The 20,824-nt window shown below is 39.4% G+C and overlaps 1 protein-coding gene across 3 annotated transcripts in view; it reads right to left on the reverse strand.

Annotated features, from left to right (window-relative positions):
- The window catches only part of npepps (aminopeptidase puromycin sensitive), a 29,044-nt gene that overhangs the window by 1,922 nt on the left and 6,298 nt on the right, over positions 1-20,824 (reverse strand). For 2 of the 3 annotated variants that reach the window (XM_035523264.2, XM_081708252.1), the window contains exons 8-23: positions 20,784-20,817; positions 20,466-20,580; positions 19,096-19,260; positions 18,755-18,859; positions 18,419-18,479; positions 17,534-17,643; positions 16,926-16,989; positions 15,636-15,775; positions 15,352-15,486; positions 14,599-14,818; positions 14,215-14,357; positions 13,951-14,007; positions 13,489-13,596; positions 12,738-12,893; positions 11,308-11,355; positions 271-11,003 (exon numbers count right to left, since the gene is read on the reverse strand). In XM_035523264.2, the coding sequence (XP_035379157.1) occupies positions 10,857-11,003; positions 11,308-11,355; positions 12,738-12,893; positions 13,489-13,596; positions 13,951-14,007; positions 14,215-14,357; positions 14,599-14,818; positions 15,352-15,486; positions 15,636-15,775; positions 16,926-16,989; positions 17,534-17,643; positions 18,419-18,479; positions 18,755-18,859; positions 19,096-19,260; positions 20,466-20,580; positions 20,784-20,817 (1,808 nt within the window). In that variant the 3' untranslated portion in view covers positions 271-10,856. The remainder of the gene's footprint in view (positions 1-270; positions 11,004-11,307; positions 11,356-12,737; positions 12,894-13,488; positions 13,597-13,950; positions 14,008-14,214; positions 14,358-14,598; positions 14,819-15,351; positions 15,487-15,635; positions 15,776-16,925; positions 16,990-17,533; positions 17,644-18,418; positions 18,480-18,754; positions 18,860-19,095; positions 19,261-20,465; positions 20,581-20,783; positions 20,818-20,824) is intronic. The other variant, XM_081708253.1, reaches the window with a different exon arrangement.

Raw genomic sequence — 20,824 nt, forward strand, 5'->3', positions numbered from 1 at the left:
TGTGCCCAATGGCACACAGCTGAGTTAATAAATGAACACAATGAAATCAAGTTAAATTGAACCACTTGCAACAAGTTCAGCAACCACATTTAATTTCACTGAGTAGTCAGCTAGCTAGATATATGGTTAGAAATCTCAGATTGCTTACAATTATAAGATAACGTATCCACATTCGTAATAACGTGGTGAAATCTGCCAAAAACCGTGAGACTGAACATAACCAATAAGTAACAAGACAAACTTTAGCACACGACTGAGAGCTGAACATACCCACAGCAGATATATCTCGCTCTGTCGTGCATCTCCCAGAGGTCACACTGCCTTATATAGGGGGCTGGAGAGTCGCTGACCAAGAAGTGGCGCTGATGTAATTTTTAACACTCCTACACTAGCTATCTAATTAGCCGGGTATTCAGACCTGAATTGTTAAATGGGATTTTTATCACCGTTTTTAAGGCTGCGATATGTACAGCCTAAAGTACGTTATTATTAAATAACTTAAATAAGCCTGTGTGTTGTCAGTTCTGTTTAATACGTTAGATTGTGTGCACTCACTAACAAATTCCTTGTATGGGTAAGATTCTTGGTGAAATTAAGTTTCTGATTCTGAGCTATCTAGCTAACGGAACTGTTACTGGTACTCATCATGAGTTTGTTGCTGTTATTTTAGGTAGGACTGCTTGTCAACAGACAAGGAATCAGAGTGGATTTTGGTGAGTGTGTTCCACTCCCCAAACAATTTAATGCCCAATTTGAACCCTCTGTAAACACATATTGTTGCTTTTCACTGGATATGGAAAGCCATTATTTATGTTTACAGAGGTATTGTTGGTTGTGCGCAATTTATTATGCTCAGGAAAAGGAATCAGACCCAGCACTGAACAGTTTTATGTTTAATTTTCTCTAATGAAACGCATCTTATTTCTGAGTAAATGTCCAAGGTAGTCATGAGCGGGACACAGTAGGCAGAACTAGTAGGCAAGCACTGACCTCTGCAGGACACAATAACAGTCCCTCTTTTAATATTTTATATTTGCCATCTACTTACTTTCTGTGATGGTTGTCCCGTCTTAAAAACAAACAAAAGGAATTCCTCCACCTTGGGTGACAGTGGATAGCAGCATTAATAAACCAGTCAGATTACATCAGATCTTGTAGACATTTAAATGCTTTCCTTTCTCTGACTAATTCTAGTCATCAGAAGACCCTTAAAGAGCTGAACCAGTCGAGAGGAGCAAAACATGAAACCGCAAGGTTGGCAGCAGGTGTGTGTAAAGCCTTGATAATCTGCCAAACAAGAAACATGCCTTTGAGCTCAAAATCCTGGAAATGGTGTCTTGTGTTTCCTTAGTTTTTCTTCTTAAAATACTTTCATAAGAAAATTTTAATTATGGACTGTCAAGATCACAAATGTAAACCATTTTGCTCAGAACATTTTATTAACAATAAATATAAAAATATATTCAGGTCAAAATATATAACACCATAATATTTACCTTTTTGTTCAAAGTTTCACTGGTAAAACATTGTAATTCTAAATCTCACATAGTGATAATATTAGAAGGTTCAAAATGTTATTAATGCACTAGCAATGGCAAAATATGTCACATCATCCAGGTATGACATTCAAAGCACTATCAGGCTTGCCAAAAGGGACTACAGAGACAGAATAAAGGCCAACTACCTCAATTCCAACCTCAGGCATATATGGAACGGACTACGCACGATCACTGACTACAAAGGAAGTTGGAACTGTGATAGGGGGTTGTCCTCTTCACTTGCAGAGGAGCTAAATGTTCATTATGTTCGGCTTGAGGCAATCACCCCCCTGCTGCAAGACTCCTAGTAGATCAGGAGAACGGCACCCTAACCATTCATGTGTCTGAGGTGATCAGAGCCTAAGGCAGTCAACCTATGCAAGTTCCTTGGCCCAGATGGCATCTGCAGTCAGGTAATTGGAGAACACGCCAAGCAGTTAGCAGAGGTTTTCACTGACATCTTCAACCTCTCCTTTAGACTGTCAGTGATCTCCACATGCTTTAAGAGAGCCGTCATTTTTCCAGTTCCCAAGAAAACACCTGTGACCTGCCTAAATGATTACCGCCCTGTTGTACTGACCTTTAGTACAACCCATTAAACCCACCTCATGGGGACAGTTCTTTAGCCTGGAGGTCTGAGGGAGGTTATAAGGTGTCAGTAGAGCACTCTACATTTGCCTGAACCTTACAGCAACACCCTCTCCATTTTGTCACTTAGCTCACAGGAACACACACAAACACATCTAATTTTCTTCTGATGATGTGGTGGGCAATATGGAACCCTGCTGCTGTAATCTATGAGCCCCAGAGCACACCCTCCCCACCAGGACGCAGAGTGAGGCTCAATATTGCCAAAAAGATCACACAAAACACCAAACAAATGAAGGAATGAAAATGCTAACAGAGGTTCCTCACATGCACATCTTCCAGAGTGGAAGGCACCTTCTAAGTTAGCAGAATGAAGTAGAAACAAACAGCAATGTTACCAAATTCTAAACAGAAGCAAAGGAGTCAAATGGAATTGTTAAGTGCTATGGGGGCCAGGATTAACTCGTGTTGTTTATCTTATGTGAGTCCTGTTGGTCTGTTTTAGCCACCACACTGCTGCTGCTGAAGGAACAATTGCTGTCCTAGTTCAGCCCTGTCAAAGACTGCTTGATTGCTATTGTTCAGTTAAGGTCAAATAGGCATTTTGTTTTCAGAACAAAGGGTGAGTAGTTGTTAACATATGAAAGCAGAAAAGCAGAAAGCAAATCAAGAGAAGGAGTGGATAAGTCAGAAGAATCACAACAGTGGGTCAGTGTGTGTGTTATATTACTGAGCTGAGACTTGTGAGGGAGGCACACCTGTGCAGTAGCAAGGGCATTTCTGGAGGGGGAGCACATGTAGAGTATTTGCTTTTTTGCTAGTTTTCTAGTGATGAATTTGCATCAATTTGTTTTGGCCAGGCCCGACTGTCCTTCCATTTGTTGTAGCCATGACATAACAGGAGGACCTGCCATGATGGCTGGTACCTACCCACCCACTGCCAATCAATCACCCATCAACTCACACTCTCCTGCTATCGCCTTCAGCTTTACCTCTTTATGCTTGCATTGCCTTTCCTTTTCCCGTCCTTTGGGAGAAAGGCAGCCAAAACCACAGGTGCAGTGTCACAGCAGAACATGATGCAATTCTCCATTCCTAAGTGGAAAGCCACTGAGCATCCACCAGGCCATCTGAATGAATTTATTGTGCGTTTTGTTATCCAGTCCTCATAGATGAACATGCATTTGATTTCTAACATGTATCAGCCATGCACTAGAGACTTCTAATCAACAGAATACGAGGAAAGCCTAGTAAATAGTGTCCTTTTAATAAGCCAGTATTTAAAGGCTTTTCTCCCATTTAACACATTTCAAACAAAAATGGCCTCTTATTTTCATTTCCCAAAAGTGGCAACAAGAACAAGGTTTCTGCATTGACATCCTGAAGAAACTCTCTCACAATAACAAGTTTTCCTATGACCTCTACCTGGTCACCAATGGCATACATGGCAAGCTTGTCGGAGGCTTTTATAATGGCATGATCGGAGAGGTGAGACAGCATTTACGTTGTGCAGCTCTGCTCATGTGTCAGTGTCTTTTTGATGTTCTTATCTTAGAATATCAGATTTATGTGTACATGATTGCATAAGTACATAGGTAGCAAGGTTCCTTAATGAGTTCCTAATCTTATGAAAAGACTGCATCGAGAGAAAGTAAACAATTGTATATATATAAAAAAATTTATACATATATAAAATTGTATATGGTCATTTTACACACACATAATGTATATATGACCATATAAAATTATTCCTGTCTCTTTATTAAGACACAGAAAATACAAGAAATATTTTCACAAAATGTTATTTAAAAATCAGTTTTCAGAACATAATGGCTCCTATAGGCAAAAGTCAGTATTTAATGTGACCTCCCTTGGCACAAAGCACATCTTGAACTCAGAAGTAATATTTTGGTATATCAGGCTCCATTCAGCACTACCCAGAGCTTGTCTATTCCTTCTGTTGCTCAAGTGTAAGGGGAGGTCACACTAAATACTTGCCACTGTAACCCATAGAAGCTCTATTTTCTGATTTATTTCTGGGTTTTTTTTAAATACTGCATACAAATTTCCTGTATTTTTTGGTTGTATTCTAATAAAGAGACCATGAAATAATTATATATGGTCATTATACAATTACTAAAACAACAAATCTAATGGTGGCCTAAGACGTTTGCACAGTACACAGTGCAGATTATATATATAATTTAAATCATGTGAGCAGATCCATGATCTAAAGAAACCTCTAGTTGAGAAATGGCAACAAAATAAATCCTGACTTAATCCGTCAAGCCCAATACTGATTTCTATACTCCTGACTCTTGGTACTCAAGGATTAAGAACTTTTCAAAGGAAAAGACCAACCTGTTTATCCCTCATTATGAGTCCTGCAAACTCATTGTACATTCTCCATTGAACTGGATTCCCAGAGAGAGAAGCGTCTTTTTATTTTTAGTGAAATATTTGCCCAAAAAGGGAGAGAGTTATTAGTTATTAAATGTGCAATGACTTACATGCAAAAGAGCACATATAGCCCTGGAACTTAAAGTACCCCAAGGATCTTAGTTTTCAGTAAAATTATTTTAAATAAAAACACTGCTAATCTAACAGTGAATCAAATCCATAAAATTTCATGGGTCACACTTGATAGATTTTACTGATGTTTGGTATTGCATATTAGAATGTTATTTGGATTCCTATGAACCTAGAATATTAAAAACAGAATCTGAATGTTTTGTGCCTTGTGCTCCAATCAAAGAGGTAGCTGAATGATCTGGATTTTCATTCTAAACACTTCAAGGAATTACAAATCTTATGGCAGACATAAATCATGCATTCACATATATGCAAACCATTCATTAAATATTCAACAGTGGTCCTGCATTGACCAATGGAGAACATGAGCTGACACGGGAAAAAACAGTAGGCATCGATCCGCAAATCTATTCAGCTTTACATAGGGTAAAGCATGCGTTTCCATTGGACTTCAATTACATTTGTAATTGACCATCGTCCTGATGGTTAACCTGATGTTAACTTCACTCTGGCTTTTCATGTGTCTTGGTTGGAGTAGGGGCGTCATCCTGTCACGTATAGGACTCTCAACAGTGCATGTAAACACCTTGGTACCAAATACCTCCAAATCATACACCAGTTCTGAGGCTCAGTTGAACATTTCATCTTTGAACTGTGGGTGTGTGTTCACTCCAACCCTTCAAAGACATGGCAGACCACTCGTGCGTTGTCCCTGATGAACCATGTGTTGGTGCGTTTGCTTGGAGATGAGTGTTCCAGCCTGCTTTGACTGGGCGACTTCCTCATGGCCCCAAGGGCCAGCAGTCTAATGGCTCCTGCTCTCAAGACCGTGATCTTCCTCGGAGAGCCACAGTACTTCAGCAGAAAGTGGCTGAATATTAACTACTCTCACCACATCCTCTTCCTGCTTGTGAGAAGCCTAACCTGCCTATGCGCTCATCTTGTATTTCAGCCAATCACTTTATAACTGTAAGAAAGTACTGCTCAAAGGGTTGAACAGAGGCATACGTGATGCTCGACTCCCTATCCATTTTTCTCTCGCACCTGCTCTGTCTCGTTCTTTCACTCAGGGCTCTCGTGTCGTGCAGATCTGCAGGCTTTGTGGGTAGAGGATTGTGTTTTTAGAGATAATGAGCCCACCATGCCGGACAAGGAGACCATTCTGTGCTGTATTAACCTCTACCAAATCCACTTAAGTCAGTAGTAGAGCCTCACACACACCCTCCAACACAATCTCCAGCCTGCACTCACAAACTTACAGTGAGGGCTACAGACGTGCACGTGCACACACCCTCCCTCCCTCCCTCCCATTTTTTAGCAAAACTCAGAAATAAACATTAACTACATGTCCTTTCTTTCAGCTTGGCAGTCCTGAACACCTGTGCTGTTCATGTGCTTCTTGCTCTAACAGGCCTGACCAATGCCCTGGCCTTTAGCTGAAGAGTAAACTGTGTGCACTGTTTCATAAGTCTCAGTCCAGTGTTTCCCAGCTTGCTTTGTGGTGTGTAACTACTGAACCTTTCAGTGACCTGTCTGCTTGCCTTTCTGTGGCTTTGGGAGATACTGTGCTAACCTGCGTTTAGCATCTCAAAGTCTGAATGCACTGTTCACCAGAACCTGTTCTCAGAGTCTTCCTGTCCTTTCCCCTTGCAGCAGAGTAACCCAGGTTGTGCTGCTTTGCCAGTGGTCCTATGGGAACAGGCAGCATATGGGCCAATACATGTCCAATGGCCAGAAAATGCCCACTTATAGAGTGTCTGGCCAGGCCTGGAACCAGCAGGGCTATTGACATGGTACTGACATTTCCGCCTCCAAAATGGAACCATTACATTTGCTCCTTGCTCGATGATTAATTTGAACCATTTCCTACAACAGAGAGCAGCTCCGTTAACTGCTGAATATGACTGTCAAATGGCCCCCGGCTCTTAAATTGCACCATCATATAAATCAGATCACTTTTTTCTTTATGGAAACATGTAATTATGTCCAACTTGTTCACATTTAGAAATTCTCTAAAAGGTTCTATATTCTAAAAGTTTAATTGCATAAGAATGGTTTACATACAGGGTAGCATCTTTCTGTCACCAAAAAAGGCATAACTGCATTAAATGTTGATGGCTCTCTCCATAATACTCCTGCCTGATAACCACACCGACTGCCCGCTCCTGTGCCATCTGCTCTGCTTGGGTCTTGTTTTTACAGTCACAGGGGGTAGAATAAAGTAGTGTTTCTTCGTTAGGATCGGAACACCACGCTGAAGCAAATCTGAAATGTAAAAGCAAAGTAACTAACTAGCTAGCTAAGTTAGCCATCTAGCTACCTTAGACCACCATTTAAAGACTTGTGTACAGATTCACGCTTCTCAGCTCCCAATCCATTTTCTTGCTTAGACAAAGTCATTGAAAAAGCATTGCACATTAATACTACTCATAATAAAAAATACGTGGGTTTTTTTTTGGTATAAGAGTTTGTTTTGTTCCGTACCATTGAATTGTGCCATGTCATCTCATAAAATAATTTGTTGTTTGAATAGATATGTTATATTGGTGCCACCAAGTGGAAAGGAGCATGAGGCTGTATAATTTTGTAATCCGCATCTCTTCTTTTTGACCTTGCTGGCCATGCTCAGCGGCAGCAGATCACTGCCTGAAATTGTGTTCGATTTGCCTGGTTCAAACTTCAGGTTTAAACTATGAAAGATGATGCTGGATTTTAGCTGATACAGCCAATAGGATTTAGGTAGCCTACGGAAAGGCACAGTGCTGAAGGTTTTTTAGGCACCAAGTCAGTTCTGTATTCAGGGTGTTAGGTTCAGTTAAAAAATGTGAATGTTTTCATTTCCAAAATGCTCAACCCACAAAACACAAGATATAATATTCACTGTACATCTGGGTGTGGAAGTGTTTGCTTTCTTTGAACTTGCACCATGTTGGACACAACATCTGAACTTGCTTAAAACACACCCACTCTCCTCACAGCACTGTACAGTTGTGGCCAGAAGTTGAGACTGACAATTGTGGTTTTCAGTTTTGAGACTGACACAAATTGTGGTTTTTACAAGGTTAACTGCCTCAGTTTTTTTCTTTTTTTTTTCTTTTAAATAGATCTTTTTGTCAGATGATTATATAAACTGTAAATATATATGAAGTATAGTGAAGTACAATTATAAGCATAAGTTTTTAAAAAACACTTTATTGACAAATGCATCCAGTTTGAACAAAGACTTAATATTTATGGTGTTGACCCTTTTTAAGACGTCTCCAATTCGCCTCGCCATGCTAGATATCAGTTTCTGGGCAAAATCTTGACTGATTTCAACCCATTCTTGCCTAATCAGCCCATGGAGTTGATCATAGTTTCTGTGTTTGTTTGCCCACCCTCTTTTTGAGGCTTGACCACAGGTTCTCAAGGGCATTGAAATCTGGGGAGTTTTCTGGCCATGGGCCCAAAATCCCGATGTTTTGTTCACTGAGCCACTTGCTTAATCACTTTTGCCTTGTGACATGGTGCATCGTCATGCTGGAAAAAGCATTGTTCATCACCAAATTGCTCCTGCATCTTCGAGAGCAGTTACTCTTGGAGGATGTTTTGATACCACTTCTTATTCATGGCAGTGTTCTTAGGCAAATTTTTAAGCAAACCCACTCTCTTGGATGAGAGCTTTAACAAGAATGGAAGAAGGCAGGTGTGAGTGCATCTGCACGCACAGTGAGGCGAAGGCTTTTGGAGGATGGCTTGGTGTCAAGAAGGGCAGTAAAGAAGCCATTTCTCTCTTAGAAAACCATCAAGGACAGACTAACATTCTGCAAGAAGTATAGAGATTGGACTGCAGAGGACTGGAGTAAAGTTATTTTCTCTGATGAAGCCCCCTTCAGACTGTTTGGGACAACTGGACAAATTATTTCTTCTCTGGACAAAGGTGAGTGCTACCATGAGTCCTCTCTGTGTCATGTCAACAGTGAGGCATCTTGAGACCAGACCATTCATGTGTGGGGTAGCTTCTCATCCAAGAGAGTGGATTTGCTCAAAATTTTGCCTAAGAACATTGCCATGAATATCATTGCCATGGTATCAAAACATCTTTCAAGAGTTACTTCTCCCAACGATCGAGGACCAATTTGGTGATGAACAATGCTTTTTCCAGCATGATGGAGCGCCATGTCACAAGGCAAACGTGATAACCACGTGGCTCGGTGGTGAAACTGGATGCAGATATCAAAAAGACTTTTTTTTTTTTAAACAAACAAACAAAAAAAACTTATGAAATGCTTATAACTGTACTTCACTATACCATATAAACATGACAAAATGGCAGTAAACTTTGTGAAAACCATAGTCGTCTGGCGACGACTATAAGTAAAAGGGGGCTTTGTTATGTTTTTTCTTTTTAATTGGATGAATAATTTAAATAGTGGATGTGAGACCAACTCCTCACTATTGTAAAGTAAGCAAGTCTACATGAACCATGGCATTCTGTCACCAGTTACCTTGAGGCCTGACTTTCCATAATACAAAATCAAAAGGCCCCTCAACACTCAAAAGTTGTACTTGCATGTAAAATAAAGACTGTTGAAATTTATTAACATTCTGCTTCTGAATTTAGATGATGTGTTGACATTGTTTATGTATTAATGTTTAAGTTCAGAACTCATTTGTAAAATTACTGTCAGCAATTAACAATAAGCTACTAAGAAATATTTGCATTATAAAAAATGTTACCTTAAGCAAACGCATTCACAGCTCACGCAATCAATATTACTACTTTAGAGCAGTATTTTTCTTTTCATTTCTTCTCTTCTTTAATGAACACCAATTATATCCTTAAACAAAAGCACAACAAATGACTGAGGGAACTTCAATCTCCTGTAAAGAGCCACATCAGATATATTCTTAATAGATATAGTCGCTCAACAAGCATTTGTGTATCCATAACATCTGACTGACATTTATGTGCCTGTTTAAGTACAATTAGCACTCTGGACTGAGTATTATTGCAACCCAGTTTTACCAATTTAAGGCCTCAGAGCACAATAATAGAGTAAAATCATCACTTCAAAGTTTAAGATGGACCCTGACTTAAACTAGACTTAAGCTGATATAGTCCTTTAGGAGTAATTCTCACAATGTTAAAGTGATTGCTGAATATACACTTTATAAAATGCTCCCCTCTCCACCACTTATTTACATGGTGGATCCAGGGGGTTCTTAAATCAAGTTCTCTGCTGTTTATTTACTCATTCTATAGTTGATTGAGGGATAGGCCATTGGGAGTGTGTTGGGGAAGAGAGGATGCTTTCACACAGAAGGAAAAATAGAATCGCAGTTCAGATTACTCGAAGGTCTCAGCAAGAATGCTTGCAATATACATACAGTACCATGCTTACGCTATTCGGTCTGTTCAAACCATTTTAGCGTTGGGAATCAGTGCCGTTGCCATTAATAGTCCATTCTACAACCACATCACCATAACCATTTGACCCACTCTACTAATTCACGTCTCAAGGTGATTCCGAGTCAAACAGGGTACAGCCATCATTCATGGATGATGCAGCAGAGGAAATAGATTACTGTTTGCACAGAAAATATACATGTCAAATTAACTAACTCCCTCCCCCCCCCCAAAAAAAACCCTAAATAAAATACTAAAATTATCTTAATTGAAAACCATGATATCAAATGCTATAAGCATGCCTCTTATTAAAGAGATTGGTGGAAGAGCAAAAACAATTCACAGTTATACTACTGTGTAAATCTATGCAAGTGTGTGTTCTGGTAGAGTACTGTAGTGAATGAGTGCTAACTGTAATAAGCATACACATGCGTTACTTTTTTTTTTTTTTTTTTTTTTTAAAAAAGAGAAAAGAAAAAAAATTCTGCACACATTGACTATTTCTGTCCACATCTTTGCACCATCTCCTGCTGTCCGAATAGGACACAATATCCCTCCTCACAAACGAAACAGTTTTGATTCTTCCATCTCGATTTCAATTTCCCTTGGGTAATTCTCAGGACTGACCTAGACTGCTGTGATCTTTTCATTGTCACCTGGATGTAGGAAAAAGGAAAAAACGTAGCCCGTTTGGATTCTGGATGCCCTCACTCTCTGGTTGGCGAAGGGCGGCTCCAGCGATGATTTGCCAGGAGATCCGATTGATTAAGTTAGCGGGTCAGGAGTGGCTGGGGTCAGAGTTCATGGGGTCAGACTGGGGGCACTTTGCGCTGCAGTAAGTACTGATGGATGTCGTCAGCATCCCGTTTGAGCCAGGCAGCGTTCAGGAGAATGTTCTCGCAGCACTGCTGGACCGTGCGCTCTGCTGCCGGCGCGGGGTGAGACTCAAAGAAACTCTGAGATTACAGACAAACAAGTGCAGAGGACTGAGGCTAATCTGCTGCAGCAAAGACATCAAACTATGTCAGCAGCAGTTAGCAACTATGAAGTCCATCTAAATCAGAATGTTTCAAAGCTGACTGAGATGATAGAAATTCACATAAAACTGACATCTATTCATATATAGAAAGTCATATAAATGCAACTTTAGTAAAGCCATTGTCTTTCAACCTTTATTTTAGGAGGAAAGAAACCATAAACATTTTCTTGAACAATCTAATGACTTGAAAAACTGAACCTGATGAATGATCTCATTCTTACCTTTACTTCTGTGGCCATTTTGTCAATTGCAAACCCATCAACTGTGAGCTGAAGAAAGAAACATACACCCATAAAACACCCCCCCCAAAAAAAAACAAAAAAAAAAAACAAAAAAAAATAAAAAAAAAAAATATATATATATATATATATATATATATATATATATATATATATATATATATATATATATATATATATATATATATACACACATACATATACATACATATACATACATATACATACATATATATATATATATATATATACATATATATATATATATATACATATATATACATATATATATATATATATATATATATATATATATACATACACACACACACACATACATACATACATACATATACATACACAAAATATACACACACATTTATATATGTATGTATGTATGTATGTATGTATGTGTGTGCGCGCAAGGAAGGTGTCTATACATATATATTTATTGTACACACACACAGTGTTTATTGTACGTACACATGTTTATTGTATACACGTATATAAGTGTGTGTATACAATAAACACGTGTGTGTGTGTGTGTGTGTGTGTGTGTATGTATGTATTTTATTGTACACACACACACACAGTTTTTTGTACACACAATCATAGAAACTCCACATAATGTGTTTAACAAATAACTGGAGGTACAACTGTCCAAACAGTACAAAAATATGCCAAATGCACCGATTCCTAATGGAAGCTAAAGGAAATTGATTAGTACTTACATAAACTGTTAGTGTGAAAAACAAGAGCATATTTTTTCAAGTTTCCAAGTGATCCTTCTCCAAATTATGAAACAGCGATTAGTGTGACACCTAGTGGCCACAATGCATCTGATTCTGTATTTAACATATTTTAAACATGTCTGACTCCATGTGGGGAAACCCACTCTGTGGAACATAGTCCCTGAAAGAACCAGTTTAATAAACAACTGATTATTCTTCTCCTCATGTGAGCTGCATCTTATAAAAACAATGTAAAAAATAAATACTTCCATAAATATTGTTTGCACTCTATGGTGGTGAAATGACCAAATTTTATTTAAAGGTTAGAGGTAAATATTTATTTAAATGTGACACAGTGCAAAATGGCAGCTGTGCAATCTGACTCACCTATATCAAAAGAAACTGCAGCATGAGTATCTGTTACTATACAAGATCTCAAAAATGGGAGTTATATTTGTGTTCTTGGGCTGAGAGAAAATTCCACACTCAACAGGAGAACAGGTTCATTCAAGCATTTAACTTTGTGTTCAGCAGACACAGCTAACGCACAAGCATGATCTCACAGTATAGTATTTTTAAATTACAAATGTGTTGATCCCTGGTCAATCTAACCCAATCTGATATGTGACGAGGCGGCATGTCCTGACAGACTACTTAAATGCCATGGCAAGTCAATCTCACCTTGATCAGTCGTGATATGAGGAATCCACCCTGGTAACGGTTATGAAGCTCCTCCCAATTGTCTTTCACAAATTTCCAAGCTGCTTTGCGGCCCTGCTTGCTGCTACCAGCCACACCCCCAATTACAGACACCGTGTCCTGTGGACGAACCTCATCCTGCAACGACATAGACAAGGACAGTGTCATTCAATGAAAGAGACAGAGGGAGATTAAAAAAACAAGCAAACACACTCTCCCACACTTCAAGGTAGTGTGGGCCTCAGCAATTTTTTCAAAGCAATATGCTTAGAATTTTGAACAGAGTTGCTTTTTTTAAATTTATTTACATTTACGGTGGTGTTTGTCCCAGACATTCTTTTGAGTGTGTCTAGACTCTACACTGAGGAGTCTACACTGAACAAAAAGGAACAAAATATATTCAGGAGGTTACATATATTTAACAGGGCAGGTGTCCAGACAAAAGATCCTAAAGCTTTCACCCCTAACATAAGCAATGCATTTTTAAAAAGGTTTTCAAAATAAAATGCAACCTTGTTTTTGCCCCAGAAATTTGTGGACAATGATTTTTCACTTTACTATGATAAAACACATCCAAACCAGTCTGCTTTCGTGTGGTAATTATGAATGTTTTTCTCTCACCGTTTACATTTATGGCATTTATCTGACGCTTTTTTCCAAAGCGACTTACAATTATGACTGAGTTAACATGTAACAGGATATATAACAGTTAACATGTAATGCACATACATACCGAAAGGGCAAAGTTCAGCACCCTCTGGATGAGCTCAGGAGCTGAGATAGCTCCCAGAACTCTCTCTATGCGATTCTTTTCCTCCTGCATGTCTGCTTGCTTATGCAGCTAGAGGGAGGGACAGGAGCAGAGCTCAAACTTAATACTCAGTCTGCAAGTCAAGCTAAAGAAACCATTACATTTTGCATTTGGTTGTATTTGTTTTAACTATATATTGTGGCCAACCTATTTATCTCTATATTGTGGTGCCAGGTTCAAAAATATGTGCCGACATTATGACCCCATTTCCCACAGCCAGATTAACCCTTAACCTAGACAAAATAAATTCCCAATGGCGATAAGTAACTGCAATTTAATTTCGTTCAACACTAAATATATTTCTGGCAAAATCCTATGGCCTTATGGTCTAGTCTAGGCTTAGACTTAATATAGGTTTGGGAAACTGGCCACAAGATGAGTTACCTTGAGCATTGTGTCCAACACTGAGCTGTCCCCATGCTTTAGAACTGTTAAGTAAACCTGGAATAACACAAAACACACCTGTACAAAGCTTCTCTTCTTTTCATGCAACATGCATGATTTGCAATCCATGTTCTCAAAAAAATCTGAAGAGGGAGGTCACGAATAAAGAAAAGGTATCTGATATGTCCCTAAAGGATGGCATAAGAAGCAGCTGCAGGCGAACCAAAAAAAGGATCTGAACGTGTTTGGCTGGGCAGGTCTTACTGGACTCCTGAGGTCTGCAGAGAGGATCTGCTTGCCTTCCACATGCTCCTTAAATCTCCTGCGTGCCTCCTCCAGCGTGGCTTTGTGTCCTGCTTTGCCCAGCTTCCCCAGAACTAAACCCCGCAGGAGAGCATCCAAGTGACCTGGCAAGACACGGTTCCAAAGGACATGTGCGCACACGCAGACAATGGGAAGTGAGTGTCTAACCTCTGGACCTTGAAATTAAAATCCAATCCTTTTGAAGTCACTGGTAGTTCAGTTAGGTTCAAATCACAGCGCTGAAGGTGCAGATACTACACATTTTCCATCTTCCCTTTATCCAGGAGCCAAAGTGAGGCCAAGATAAACATCACACTGCTACTGAAGTGCATTAGTGACACGCACCTTCCCCGGGCTTGCTGTCCCAGCCCAGCTTGAGGCCAATGGGGGTAAAGAGGTCTATGATGAACTCCTGGATGTCATCGTGAAAATCGGTGTGAGACAGTAATGAGGACAGAACTCCCAGGTTACAGCTCAGGTCACTCCACACTGTGTAGTTTGGCTCATTCACAAATGCCTCCATCACCTTCAGCACCTCAATCGTGCTGATCATCCCAGCACGAGACTGAGACACAGAGAGGGAGCAAAAGAAACAGACTATTCATTTCAACATCATACATACACACAAACGTAGAGAGTATAACACGGGAGTTCAGCTAGCTCCCGAAGTTGACATAGAAAAGTGCAAACAGTGCAACACTTTAAACGCAGGACATGGATAAGAGACAATAGGCATATAGTTAACTGGTGAGAAAACTTAAGGCAATGAGAAGATTTGACCAAGACTATTTGGTCCGTTTTGGCATTCATGGGGCGCAGGTAGGTGAGCTAGAATGCAACACGAGCCCATATTCTTCTAGTCATAAATGACTCAGAAAAGTAGTAACAAGGGATACAAATGGAATTCTTACAACTGTGCTTATCTTTACTTTGTCCACTTGTTACAATCATGAGTCACAGCAATAAAGCTACAGAACCAAACAGCCTGCGTGTCAGCACGTGTGGCTTGCAGCGGTGTGTCAGCATGTGTCAGAGGTTGTGTAAGAGATAAAGAAGCTCTTATAGATAGGTTAATCTATAATGCATCACATGTCTCACTAGAGAAAAGAGATCATTCTGCAGGCCCAGGCGGTCCACAGGAAGCAAGGTGAGGTCTCGGATGCCAGGCAGGAAGCTGTCCAGCATGGCTGAGCTGTATTGGATTCTGTAGAACCCCACTGTGCCTGGATTTAGCTGTAGAGAACAACAAAAACACAATAAGGCACACACTAGTTTTGCAATAAAAATTTCTGTTTCAAACATGAATTTGGTTAAACATGTGTTCATATTGATATAAGTGTCTTAGTGTTACATGTATGGAGAGAAAGACAAAAAGTACTGACTTTGACCCATTTATTTGGGGATAAGCTGGGGATCGTGATGTTAATCTCAGGGTGTTCCATCAGCACATTCATCTTAGAGCAGCTGGGGTCTTCACTGGTGCAGATGCTGATAGGGACCATCCAGGTGGGGCATTCTTCACCTAACATACCCCCCAACACACAGATACACACTCAGCTATGGGAGACTGCTTTTCATTGCTTTTCGCTTCATTCATCACAGACCTCATTTAGTTTTTGTGAAGCATGACAATGCCAACAGTGACAAAATGACAGCAACAACATAAATCCTGCTATAAACAGGATCCAGATCTTAAACCTCAGCTTTGAATAATGCATTAGTGTATTAAGTGTTGGTATAGGTGTCACTGTACCATTGTCAACAAACTCATGTCAAGGAGACAAAAGCACAAATCTGAATCAAACTACAGTACCCAAGTCAAAGTATCTTGATAAATGCAAGACAGACCTAAGCAGAAAGAACTACAAGATCCTGCCAGCTTTAAAAGAAAGACATCTAAGAATGATATAAAACCTATTTTTCAGCCACAAAAACTGCTACATGAATGCAAGTGTTCATGACAACTCTAGAAAGTAGCTTAAGGCAAACATACTTTGACAAGAGAAGGAAAAAAAACCCAAAAAAAAAAACCAACACACACACACACACACACACACACAGACACCTTTCTGAAGGGTGCATGCACAGAACATTCTATGCAAATTCATGGCACAAATTCCAATTCCCCACCCCCCACATGTGACGACATATGGCGGAACTGCATTCACAGTGATGAGACATATGCCATTTAAAATTAAGAATGTGAAAAGCCAAGGCAAAAAGATCAGTTCTAAGGAAAAAAACATTAGAATTCAGCAAAAAGCCTCTAATATAAACATGGCTTGAATCTGTTTATACTAAAGTGTGCTGTATAATGATAATGAATGCGGGTTTCTCAATAACAGTTGTGCAGCATTTGCTCATTTTCAAATCAATGCTCCAAAAAATGCCTTAGGCTTATAGACAACAGTGTCATTCCTGTGCTGCTCAAATAGTGACAATTCACAACAGACACTTAAGACTACCTTTCAGTTGAAAGTTATTTTAACATTTGAATAAAGCAAAAAAAAAGTTTATTTCAAAGTCCACTAAAGCAAAATGCTGCACTACACTGTAAACACAAATGTTGAGACTACTATGAAGCATCAGGAGAATCAAAAGCCAATGGACTCAAAACTTTACTGGGTTCTGATAATATGAATTTAACTTTTGATTTGATTTGTACATCTTACCACTGTGGGGTCCACTAGCACAGAACTTCTTCTGCGAGATCTTCAATGCCCGGTCATCACCTTGCTAAAACAAATAAATATATTACTGGTATACATTCAATAAGAGACCAGAATGCCACCAATGAGTTTTTAAACATTTCGGCAGTAGAATCAGTAATTTAATATTACTCATTAATGAATTCCATTTATTAAGCCATTTTATTCATGCTAAAAAAGTTGTGTTTCATAAATCTAATTTCTCATAACTACTCTGTTAATCAAAAAGCAGATTTTTGTAAATCCATTGACCAGAAACACACACAACCATTTAAAGAATTTATATTTGGTTTTTGACAGAGCAGTATATGGATGCCATATCCTTCTATAAGCCATTGCAAGTTCACACACTCACCAGGCCTACTACATCACACTAAAACGTAGGAGTAATTGTGTGTAAGCGTCCAAGTTATCAGTAGGCTTATGGCACTTTGCCAAATCTCTTTACTGAGGTTGCTTATCCTGCCCTTGTAGCCCACCAGTCAGTCTACAATTTGGTTCTATTCAAGCAGACAGAAAGCCAGCTAGGTCCTTAAAAGCTAGACAGGAAGCTTTGGGCAGAATTACAGCACCTGCTCCTGGTCCACCACAATAATAGGGAAGCCCATTTGTTTGGTCCAAGAGCTCATCACTGCAGCAATGGGTTTCCCACTAGCCTGTTCCAGACAGTCCCACAAGTCCTCTGAAAAAGACAAGGAGAGAAAGAGAGAATCAGAATTGCATAGATAAGGAACACGTAAGTCAAATAAACAGGAGGAAGAAAGGCAAAATTGAGAGTCAGAGGGCAGGGAGAGAAAGACTGGATTTATGACCGTCTCTACTACAAATATGAACCTAATTAAACACCAGCCCTGTAGCTCTTCCACACAATACAGTAAGCTGGATTGTAGACTTGCTCGAACCCCTACTCTGGCTTGCACACCCCTGTGCTGATTGAGCAATCCAACATTTATTACATACCAAATACTCAAGTTCTTTGTTTTGACACGAGCATAGAAACGACATGAATATTTCTAAACATGGCAATCTAGCTCCACATTCTTTATACAACACATTTACAGCATTTAACTGACGCTTTTATCCAAAGCGACTAACAATTATGACTGAACACAACTTGAGCAATTGAGGGTTAAGGGCCTTGCTCAGGGGCCCAACAGTGACAACATGGTAGTTGCGGGGAATGAACTGACAACCTTCTGATTATTAGTTAAGTACCTTAACCACTGAGCAACCACTCTCAGTACAAAGCCAAGTCCAGGCTAAAGAGGTAACTATTATAACAATCTTGACATATTTGTTTGTGTGGAAAAAATTTTTTGTGAAAAAAGTGTGTGCTCTTATAATAAATATTAGTCACCTGTGCTGACCATGTGAGCTGACCACTAACATGCACTGTGAATCAGAGACCCCTTCTCTTTTCCACTTAGCACACATCCAATAAACAATACATCTTTTACCTGTGGATGCGTTTTTGTGTTGAAACTTTAAAAGGTATGTGTTCATTCCCTTCCTAAAATCCTAAAAGCACAGGGAAAAAAAGTTATTTGTATCCAATGTCATCATCAAATGAACATTAGTTCACAGGAAGTGTGAACTTTGATGCAGCAAAAATCATTTTACAGATTGCAGATCTAAAGCGATTACATTTCAATAGTAAGTGATAACCCTGAATAAATGGGTCAGGTAGCATGCTATTCCTCCATCTTGAGAATATAGACTGTAGGGATCAGTGTTAAGATAGAAAGGTTCCTGTGCTTGTGATGGGTGTGTAGGACTCTCGTGCCCAGGCTTACCTCATCTCCTATGTAATTGTGTAGCATACGTATAACAGAAGCGCCTTTGCTGTATGATATGGCATCAAAGATTTCATCCACTTCCGAAGGATGTCCTACGTTAACCTACCAGTTAAGACACACAACCTCATTTCATATGGCTAAATTTTGGGCTAGAAGGCAAACACACTAACACACTCATGTAGACAGATGTAAACTTCAAAGCCATGCAGCTTTATATACATATTTTATATGCCCTACTACAGACAGAAGAACCTTTGGAATATGCGAATAACTGGGCATTTCAGACTCAGAAATGGGAGGTTAAGGTTGTAAGGTATTATGGGTGAATTCTCACACACCTCAATGGGGTGACTGTTATCAAGAGCATCCAGATCGAGAGCCCTGGTGTAGTCAGCCGACACAAATTGTGTCCAGATGTCATACTCAGGGAAACAGTGATCCACGCAGAGGTACTCTATCCATGATGCAAAGCCCTCATTAAGCCACAAATGGGTCCACCATTCCTGTAACCCAAAACAATTTATACACACACACACACACACACACACACACACACACACACACACACACACACACACACACACACACACACACACACACACACACACACACAAGATATGGAGGAGACATTATTCTACAATCTAATGCAAATAAGCAAGTACATAGTCTGAACAGGGCAATTATAGTGAAGAAAACAAAAATTTAGCATAAAACCTAACTTGTAGTAACTTAATATATTAAAAAAGACAATACATATATCAGTGGTGCGCAGTCAGGCCTTTATAACCCTTCAGAGAAGGGGGTAACAAAAATGTGTATGGAGGGAAAAAAACAACAACAACAACAACAAACAAACGAAATCTGAAAGGTTCAGTAATGTAGGTCTATTAGCAAAATCACAGGAAAATCTGACTAATTGGATTTCTAATTTTCACTAAGGAGGCTGGCCCATACCTGTCTAACCCCTTCTCGGTATTCTGAAGGGGCTATGCATATTCGTTATTTGATTTTTTTTTAAACAAAACAAACAAACAAAAAACCTACACAACACGTCACTTTCTATGCACATGGTAGTTTAGTTAGTCAACTTTGGATTTTAACTGCAAATGAGAGATATTGTAGCATAATTGAATTGCCCAACTGAAAAGCCTTCATCAAAAGATACCATTCAATGAGAAACACAATAATTCAGAGAGGTGGGCCAACTCCACCTATAAATCTTTGTCAGAAAGGAAAAAGTTATGTACGTGTTTTCTACAAGCCAAACCCCTGGCAAACAGCCAAGCCTGCAGCATAATTTTCTGTCCAAGGAGTGTAGGATGGACTTTATCTTCAAATGGGCCAAATGGACTGGTGAGGTTGGTGTTTATCTAAATGTTTTGGCCCTGGCATACTGTATGCATACAAAATGAGTGATCATACTTGAAGGTTGTACTTTTTGCACTGCATTACACAGAAAATTACGCTACAAAAAAACAGAAATGATGAGCTCGAACATACATGCTAACTATGTGGCATTAACAAAATTGGGGGGGAATAGGAGTATCCTTTGTATGTTCTGCAAGCCACTGACAGACATGCATACAGACAGACACAAATACTATTAGTAGCACTAATACTTAATTTGTACTTATGTAATTATACCAAACATAAGCATAGTCACTGATAGTCAGTAAAGTAGACTTGGAAAAATCCACACACTACTCACCATAGTAACCAAATTCCCAAACCACTGGTGAGCAAGTTCATGGCCCACCACGAGGGCCACCCACTGGCGCGAGGATGCACACGAGTTCCTTGGGTCGATCAGCAAAGCAGTCTCCCTAAAACAAACATCACAGTTGCATCAAAAGAAAATGAACAGGTCAGCACATACACTAAGGTTTGCTTCTGTAAAATGCATTTAAAAATGACTTAAAATAAGAAGGCAAAAAGAGGAATTCAAATATGTTTGAATAGGAATTCAGAATGGATTTTTTTAACATAAAAAGACACCCCCCCCAAAAAAACCCCCACCCCACTGTACCTGTAAGTAACAAGGCCCCAATTTTCCATGGCACCTAAATA

This window comes from Electrophorus electricus, chromosome 26, assembly GCF_041902795.1.
Source record: "Electrophorus electricus isolate QZ-2024a chromosome 26, ASM4190279v1, whole genome shotgun sequence".
In the NCBI taxonomy this organism is placed as follows: domain Eukaryota; kingdom Metazoa; phylum Chordata; class Actinopteri; order Gymnotiformes; family Gymnotidae; genus Electrophorus; species Electrophorus electricus.